Below are 9,541 nucleotides of genomic sequence, written 5' to 3'. Positions count from 1 at the left end.
CACACCGATGGATGGCTATCCAATGCCAATTGCTGATTTGTTGATTGATGCTGCGGCTGGACATTGAATTATCAGCTTCATGGATGGTAATGCAGGTTACAATCAAATATTCATGGCTGAGGAAGATATTCCCAAGACTGCTTTCAGATGTCCGGGTCATGTGGGGTTGTTCGAGTGGATAGTCATGACGTTTGGTTTGAAGAATGCCGGTGCTACTTATCAAAGGGCTATGAACTTTATTTTTCATGAGTACATCGGCACATTAGTGGAGATCTACATTGATGATGTAGTGATTAAGTCTGGAGATATCACAGCACATTTAGCCGATCTGCGAAAAATACTGGAGTGCACAAGGAAGCATGGATTGAAGATGAATCCTAATAAATGTGCATTCGGTGTATCGGCAGGACAATTCTTGGGTTTTATGGTGCATCAGCGGGGCATTGAAATCAGTAGGAAGTCTATTGATGCAATTAACAAGGTAATTGCTCCTGCCAATAAGACTGAATTGCAATCTTTGATCGGTAAGATTAATTTCATTAGAAGATTCATATCTAATCTGTCGGGTAAGATCAAGGCTTTCAGCCCACTACTTAAATTGAAAGCTGATCAGGAATTTGTATGGGGAGTTGAACATCAATTAGCCCTTGATGAAATTAAGAAATATTTATCAAATCCTCCTGTGCTAGTTCCACCTCAACATGGGAAGCCTTTCAGGTTATATTTGTCAGCTGATGATACAGTTATCGGTTCAGCTCTTATTCAAGAATTTGAAGGGAAAGAACGTGTTATTTATTATTTGAGCAGAAGATTAGTGGATGCTGAGACGAGGTATTCGGCTATCGAAAAATTGTGTCTGTGCTTATATTTTTCTTGTGTCAAATTAAGACATTATTTGTTATCTGCCGAATGTACGGTCATATGCAAAGACGATGTGGTCAAGTATATGCTGTCGATGCCGATATTAAGTGGTAGAATCGGCAAATGGATTTTAGCATTATCAGAATTTGAACTACGCTACAAATCAACTAAGGCAGTTAAAGGACAAGTGATGGCTGATTTTGTCACTCAGCATTGTAATACGGTGGACTCTCTGGGGATTGCTCCCTGGACACTTTTCTTCGATGGGTCCACATGTGGTGAAGGAGCAGGTATCGGCATTGTGTTAATTTCACCTCAAGGAAAGAAGTATGAGTTTTCATTGCCGATTGTTGCTACAGCGACAAACAATCAAGCTGAATACCAAGCCTTGATAAAAGGGTTAGAATTGCTGAAGGAGATACATGCCGATGTTGTTGAAATCTTTGGTGATTCTATGCTAGTTATAAATCAATTGGCTGGAATTTATGAATGCCGAAGTGAAGCTTTGATTTCGTATTATGAAAGGTGTTTGCAATTATTGAAAGGATTTAGAGATTTTCGTCTTGAACATATCTCTCGATTGCATAATGAGGAAGCTAATCGACTAGCTCAGCATGCTTCAGGGTATCAGCCTATTCAGGAAGTGCTAACATCGGCAGTTGATACCGATGACTGGAGGAAAGAGATTGTCGATTATTTAAAAGATCCATATAGAAAGGTTGAGAGACGTATAAGGTTCCAAGCTACCAAATATGTGCTCCTCGATGATGAGTTATATTATCGAACTATAGATGGAGTTTTACTCAGATGTGTTAGCAATGATGAATCGAAAAGCTTGATGGGTGAAATTCATGAAGGAGTATGTGGGGCACATCAATCGGCTTTCAAGATGAAATGGATGATCAGAAGGAATGGGTACTATTGGCCGACTATTCTTGAAGATTGTTTTAAATATTTTAAGGGGTGCCAGGGGTGTCAAAAGTTTGGTAATATTCAAAGAGCGCCTGCATCGGCTATGAATCCTATAATCAAACCATGGCCGTTCCGGGGATGGGCTATTGATCTCATTGGTCAGATTTATCCGCCATCGAGTAAGGGACATAAATTTATTCTGGTTGCTACCGATTATTTCACAAAGTGGGTTGAGGCAATTCCTTTAAAAAGGGTGACATCGGTCAATATGATTGATTTTGTGAAAGAGCATATTGTTTACCGATTTGGTATTCCTCAGACTATCACTACCGATCAGGGTACTATGTTTACATCAGGAGAATTTGATGAGTTTGCTGTAGGTATGGGAATTAAAATTTTAAATTCTTCTCCATATTATGCTCAAGCTAATGGTCAAGCTGAGGCTTCTAACAAAGGGATCATCAAACTCATTAAGCGCAAAATTGAAGAAAATCCTAGGAGGTGGCATACAGTATTAAATGAAGCCTTGTGGTCATATCGGATGTCATGTCATGGTGCAACCAAAGTAACGCCTTATCAGTTAGTATATGGACATGATGCAGTATTGCCTTGGGAAATTAAGGTTGGCTCTAGACGAATACGTTCTCAAAATCAGCTGACAGCCGATGATTATAATACTCTTATGAAGGATGAGTTGGAAGATGTGGCGGGTCATCGGTTAAGGGCTTTAGTTAGTATCGAAGAAAATAAGAAAAGAGTAGCTAGATGGTATGACAAGACGGTGAAAGTAAAAGAGTTTGCCGATGGAGATCTGGTCTGGAAGTTGATTTTACCGATTGGGACCAAAAGTTCAAAGTTTGGAAAGTGGTCTCCTAATTGGGAAGGTCCATATCGGATAAATCAGTCTATTCCTGGTAATGCATATATTTTAGAAACCCTCGAAGGGGTTGTGTTTCCCAGAGCGTTAAATGGAAAATATTTAAAGAGATATTACCCTAGTATCTGGACAGATGCATAAAAGTATAAGTGCCGATAACAGTACTATCGGCTAGAATTATGCAAGGGTGTCAATGTCTCATAAAGTGCCGATACAATAAATAAGATTACACGTTCAACAAGGATTGGATAGCTAATATCGCACGCAGGCGAATCTGGTCGGCTTCCTCCATTTCTTTGATATCGTCATCGGCAGCACCCTCCACAGGCTTGAGTTTTTTCTTCATGGCTAAAGCTTTGCGAGCTTGGATATCTCTTTCTTGCTGAAGGGCTTTGACGGCATTGGGTAGCTGGCTTTCTTCTTGTTGAGCATGAGTTAAGGCTGCGTCGATTTCTTTCAATTCAGCCAATAGAGCTACCTTCCTTGCTGATAGATCCAAGATTTTCTGCTTAAGTGCAGCACCTGAAGTCTGCAAGTTGACAATGCCTTTGTGCTTCTCATCAGCGATTTGTTTCAGTTGTAGCATCTCTTCTTTAAGTTGAGCTTGAGCTGCTCTATCGGCAATGCGCTGAGCAGCCCGTTGATATTGCAGTTGGCGGCTTTCTAAGTGAGCTGCTGGGAAGAGTATTTCTTCAACATCGGCAGGGACCTGGCCACGAATTGTTTTGAAAATTGCCTTTGCGGGGTCCGAATCATCTACCAGTTGGGCGGTTCCTTGCTGTAGCAAGTTCAGGAGGGTTTCCAATTTGGATTTAGTCTCTGCCGATATTGTTCCCAGTGCAAGAGAAGAACTTGTCTCCTCTCCATCGTCGTCAGAAATGTCAATGGCAAAGGAAAATAAGCTGTTCGGGGAATCTTGTTCCTGAAAGAGAGAAAAGGAGATCAGTTAGGGGTAAGTATGAGTATTGTAAAATCAGATGGGCTGATTGGTTTACCTGTTTCAAGGCAATTTCCTGTGCTTGACTGGAGGAGGCAACCTGGAGTATGTCGTGTGGGGGATCGGCTGAGCTTGCCGATGGGATATCCTCTGTGACTTCATCGGTGGTGGGCTCTTGAGGTATGATGACCGATGACATTGGGGCAGATGTAGGGATCGGCATAGACCTTTGTCGTTTTGGCTGTGCTTCAGTATCTGTTGAAGCTTTGCGCTTTGCTTGAGCATCGGCAACGATTGGCTAGGGGGCATCGACACTTGTTGGTTGTGAAGCTTGGACATCTGGTACGTTTGCCGATGTACCCAATTGTTGCTGCAAAACAAGTGTAAGATATGATATTTAACAGATAAAATGTAAAGTCAAGAAGCTACCTCTGAAGGAGTGGTGCTTGATATCGGCGGAATTGCCGATGATGATCCAGTAGCAGCTCTTACCCCCTGATGATTAAGGTTAATACAGTTTGTGATCGGCATAAGTGAAAATAAACAAGGTTGTTACCTTAAAGGCTTTGACCAAGGTTGTAGCAGCGGCCGATGGAGTAGCCCTGGATGTAGCCAATTTGGACTTAGAAGTGATGGTCTTGGTACGAATCTTCTGGTGGGTCAAAGCGGCTAAGGTGGGAGCGTTGTAGCCGATCGGCGATGTTGGGGAAACAGGCCGGAGATTGAAGGGTTTCCCACTTTTGCTCACCGATGGTGCTAGGTTGTTAACCTGTTACAAGAGAATCAGTTACTGATATATGAAGGGAAAAGCAGAAGGGAGTTAAAGGAAACTTATCGCGTCGTCAGGGATGGCATATTCAGGGTCGATCATGTGCCGATATGTGTGAGCAGAAGTTGCGAACAGTTGTTCTTTCCACTCTCGCCACCATTGCTTATATGACTCGGTGATGAAAGATATTGGTGTCCAGGTGGATATATCAACATCTGTAGTATCGGCATCGGGGGAGAGTTGTACTACCTTGTTCCAGTCTGTTCCGCAGGTGATTGTTTCCCTGGGTTTGATCACATCGGCAAAGCAGAGTTTGATTGGCAGTTGCCCAAAAGCCAATTGGCGGGATACTGCCGATGGGTTGTAAAATTCATATGTAATGTTGGTGTTTTTCCCGCTGCCGAATGTGTTTACTGGAATTGCCCTGGGAGTGATGATAGCCATCATGAGCTCATTATCTTGATTCAGAGTGTCATCGGCAAAGTTGAAAAGAAGGGGGAATCTGTTTTCTTCGTCGATATAAGGCACCCAGGCCCTATGATCACGAGAAAGACCATTGTAGAAGCTTTGAAAGAATCTGCCGATTTGGTCTTCGTTGGCTTCTGTTCCAGGAAGGACAATTATGGCTTCACCAAAATTGAGGGGTGAGCGTGTTGCCGATTCATCATCCCCGAGCACATAGTCTTCAGCAATTTCTCGTGGGAATTGTTGAGCGAAAAAGTCCCATTGCAAACGTTTGTGCATATGGGCATTCAGCCACATGTTGATAAACCACCACGGGCCTCCTAGGTTGCCGATGGGTTCGCCAAGCAAAAGTTTCTGAGACACTTGATGAAGAAGATGATAAGTGGAGCTCAGAAGGTATCGGCCAAGAGGAAACCTTACGCCATTAGCCAAAAGTTCAGCTGCAGGGAGGAAGGCGTTGGTTGGTCCTACTGATCGACCACAGAAGATAAATTTTTCTAACCACATATTCAGGAATGTGGCATGTTCCCTCTGGCTAAGTGTCCCGGTTTTCTGGTATTCTTGAATATATCCTATCCAACCGCCGATGTTGCGGGTATTTACCCTATATTCAGACTTTCTACCATAGATGGAGCCTTCATCGGCAGTTGAGATGTCCAAGCCAGTAAGCATGTGGACATCGGCAAGAGTAGGAGTAGCTGGGCCATGTCCAAACATAAAAGTATTGGTCGTGTCTGACCAGAAATAAGCAGCTGCAATTATCATTGATTCATTTTTCTGCATATCGGCAATAGAGAGCCTGATGCATTGGTCTAGCCTTTGTTCTGCCCAGTATACTTGCATCGATCTATTAACCCTCAAGTACCAATCTTTCCACCCTTTGGTGGTTTTGGGCCAAGATCGGAATGTGTCTTTCCACAAGTTCAGAGAGAAATTTTGGGCTCTAAAGGGGATTCTGTTAACCTCTGCATTGATCAGATCGGTTGGATCTGGGTTGCCCATTGGTCCAAGGCATTGGACGTGCGGCTGATCGGTTGGGATAATTAATTTGTTGCGCAGTTCCTAAGGTTATGGAATCCAGAAGACAGAAGAAAGGAAAAATCACCAACTGAATGAATTTGCAGAAAGATCAAAGTAAAAGGTAATGGAAGTGGAGCAAACCGCGGGGACGTCGAAGTTGATGGCCATTGTCTTGAGGAAGGTGGAGGTATGAGCCGGAAACTTGAAGTTAGCGCCGGAGAAGGGTTCTTGTTGGTTGAGGTCGCGCGGTTGTTCGTCGGAGTCGCCGCCGGAGAGAGAGAATGCCAAGGATTGGAGGCTGAAGATAGAAAATGAGGGTTCCGGAGAAATCTATTTATAAGCCGCCCAGAATAAGGGTATTTTGGACTTATCTCTATGTCGCGCGCATATAGGTCAAGGCAGTTCAGAGGGATATGGTAACTGTTCGCGCGATAATCAGGGGATTGTACAAATGAGTTGATAACAAGTAATCATGACTTGGAAGGGATATCGATACATGATATTTTAATTCTGAAAATGGCAGCATTATCATGTTAAGATCTTGCCGATGGGTTATTGTTTTGGTATCTTAACCATAATCAAGGCAAGAGTGGTTGGCGATTGTGCGATATTTACTGAAGTGCGTGAATTAAGATTAGATTTGATTGGATTTGATAACAAATCAAGTTTTGGCTTGGAGAATGAGTTACGGTAATCGGGCAAAGGCAAGCGTTATCTGGAGTAAATTTCGGAGCATTAATGGTTTTATACTCCGAAATTGGGGGGCATGTGTTGACACCGTTTTTTGCACGTGTCAAAATAATCGGAGTGGACTAATCGGCAAGGGGAAAGTTATTGAATACTTTGATAGCTGATGAAAGCCAGTTTGAAAAGATGGTTGCCGATAGCTGGTGATGGTCGATGGAAAGGTTGATTTGGACTCGGGCGTTGCCGATGAGGTTGGAGGTATTATTGTCGATGCCGATGAAGGGAGGCTTGAGGACTATTGCCGATGAAACATCGAGTATGCCGATGAAGGGAGGCTTGAAGACTACTGCCGATGAAATAGGGAGTATGCCGATGAAGGAAGACTTGAAGACTACTACCGATGAAATAGGGAGTATGCCGATGGAAAAGAGGACGGTGAGGTTTCCATCGTAATTGAGGCGGACAGGGAAATAGATAGGAGTTGATTTCCTTTTCTATATTTGTTAGGGTATGATTCATGTAAGAGTCACGTGTTCCTTAGATATGGGATTGGTATCCTAGTTGTGTTTGGTTGTGTCTCTTTAGATCAGGGTATAAATATGGAGTAAGGGGCAATGTAATAGAGAACATCAATCAATATCAAAACCAATTTTTACTCTTATTTGCATCTACTTATTTTTCGGCGACTTCGTCAATTCGCATATTTTTTCCTTTTTTACGAGTTCTCATTGATTCGGCGAGCTGCATCGTTTCAGTGCGACCTTCGGCGATTCTTGAGTTCCACATGAACACCTCTTGGCCGTGACTTCCGGGCGCATCGCTGTTGTCAGGACCAAAGTGTTCGTACCTTCATCCTTGTCGATTAGCAGGTCAAATCGACTGGCACGCTTTGGATATCGATTCGGGTATTAGCCCTTTGTGTTTGCAGATCCACTTTTGCATCAACAGAACCATGTACCTCATGCGTACCCTGAGGGGCGAAACAAAGACTAGCCCCATGCCGGCACCTTTCTTCATCAGCGATCCATCGAAGCACATCGTCCAGTACTCTTGGTCGATGACTGCTGGCGGCATTTGGATCTCAGTCCACTCTGCAACAAAATCAGCCAGCACTTGGGACTTGATGGACATCCGAGGGGCATATGAAATGCAACAAAATCCTTGTGATGGCCGAGATCTTCTCTAGGTTGGTTTCGATGCCGCGCTTGGAGACGATAAAACACAGCAGCATACCCCTTGGGACCCCAAAAATGCACTTCTCGGGGTTGAGTTTGATACCGTTTGCTCCAAGTTTTGTGAAGGTCTGCTCTAGGTTGGCTATGACCTGGTCAGTTGGTTTGGATTTGACCACGATGTTGTCGATGTAGGCCTCGACGGTCTACTCGATGAGATCCCTGAAACACTTGAGCATGCAGCGTTGGTACGTAGCCCCCACGTTCTTCAGGCCAAATGACATTATGATGTAGCAAAATGATCTGAATGGGGTGATGAAAGATGTCACGAGCTGGTCGGACTCTTTCATCATGATTTGATGGTACCCGGAGTACGCATCAAGGAAGCAAAAGGTTTCACATCCTGAGGTCGAGTCGACTACTTGGTCTATTCGTGGGAAAGGAAACGGAGACTTTGGACATGCTTTGTTGAGACCCATGTAGTCAACACATATTCTCCATTTCCCACTCTTTTTTCGTATAAGAATGAGATTGGCTAACCACTCGAGGTGGTATACTTCCTTCATGAACCCCGACCGCCAAAAGCTTCGTAATCTCCTCGCTGATGGCCCTACGTTTCTCCTCATCAAAGCGACATAGGCGCTGCTTCACTAGCTTGGAGCCTGGCATGATCTTCAAGGCATGATCGATGACTTCTCTTGGAATGCCTCGCATGTCTGAGGGGCTCCACACAAAGATGTCTCTATTGGCGTGGAGGCAGTCGGCGAGCGTGCTTTCCTATTTAGAGGAAAGTGTGGTGCCGATGCATACCACTTTGCCCTCAGAGCCGCTAGGGTCTATGAGGACCTCCTTGGCACCCTCTATAGGCTCAAAAGACTCGGCCGGCCGCTTGGGGTCGGGTGCTTCTTCAACGACCTCCTCCTTGATGGCTGCAAGCTCTTTGGAGGCGATAATTGTCGCGGCGTGTTTACAACACTTGACCTCGCACTCATAGGCGTGTTGGAAGGAGGTGCCAATGGCGATGACCCCACTTGGACCTAGCATCTTTAACTTCAGATAGGTGTAGTTGGCCTTGAACTTCGCGTAGCATGGACGCCCTAGGATGGCATGGTAGGTCCCATAGAACCCAACCATCTCGAAGGTAAGGGTCTCCGTCCTATAGTTGGTTGGATTCCCGAAGGTGACGGGCAGATCGATCTGCCCAAGTGGCACGGCCTGCTTTATAGGCATGATATCATAGAAAGGCGCCCTGGTTGGCCAGATGCGCGATCAGTCGATGCCCATGGTGTCGAGCATTTCAGCGTATATGATGTTGAGGCCGCTGTCTCCATCCATCAGCACCTTGGTGAGCCGCTTTAGGCCAATGATCGGGTCAACCATGAGTGGGTATCTTCTCGGCTATGGGACGCTTTCCGGGTGGTCAGTCCAATCAAAGGTTATGACGGACTCCAACCATCGAAGGAAGGAAGGCGCGGCTGGCTTGGCCGTATAGACCTCATGGCGCGCAAGCTTCTAGAAGCGCTTGGAGTCGTAGGCTACCGACCCTCCAAAGATCATGAGGCAGCCATCTAGCATCAGAAATCCGCCATCCTTCCCCTCGGCATTGTCTGTGGCTGGCTTGGGCTCCTTCCTATGCCCCCTTGTTGGAGCCTCTAGACAAGAACCACTTTATGAGGATGTAGTCCTTATATACGTGCTTGATGGGGAAAGCATGGTTCGGGCATGGCCCTTCGAGCAGCTTCTTGAAGTGGTCTAGGGTACCCTCGGTGGGCTTCCGACCCCCCTTGCAGTCGCTAGTGGCCATGAGCGAGCCCTCGTGCCGCTGCTTGTTCTTCTTCTTG

The 9,541-nt window shown here is 45.1% G+C and overlaps 1 protein-coding gene across 1 annotated transcript; it reads right to left on the bottom strand.

Annotated features, from left to right (window-relative positions):
• Positions 1-8,477: 8,477 nt before the first annotated feature.
• LOC136493895 (uncharacterized) lies at positions 8,478-8,930 on the bottom strand. The gene has a single exon (XM_066490022.1). It carries the CDS (start codon positions 8,928-8,930, stop codon positions 8,478-8,480), a length of 453 nt encoding a protein of 150 aa, XP_066346119.1.
• Between the last annotated feature and the right edge of the window lie 611 nt (positions 8,931-9,541).

Source organism: Miscanthus floridulus, chromosome 11, assembly GCF_019320115.1.
Source record: "Miscanthus floridulus cultivar M001 chromosome 11, ASM1932011v1, whole genome shotgun sequence".
Taxonomy (NCBI): domain Eukaryota; kingdom Viridiplantae; phylum Streptophyta; class Magnoliopsida; order Poales; family Poaceae; genus Miscanthus; species Miscanthus floridulus.
The sequence above is the reverse complement of the archived record's forward strand: the minus strand, read 5'-3'. Positions and strand labels throughout refer to the sequence as shown.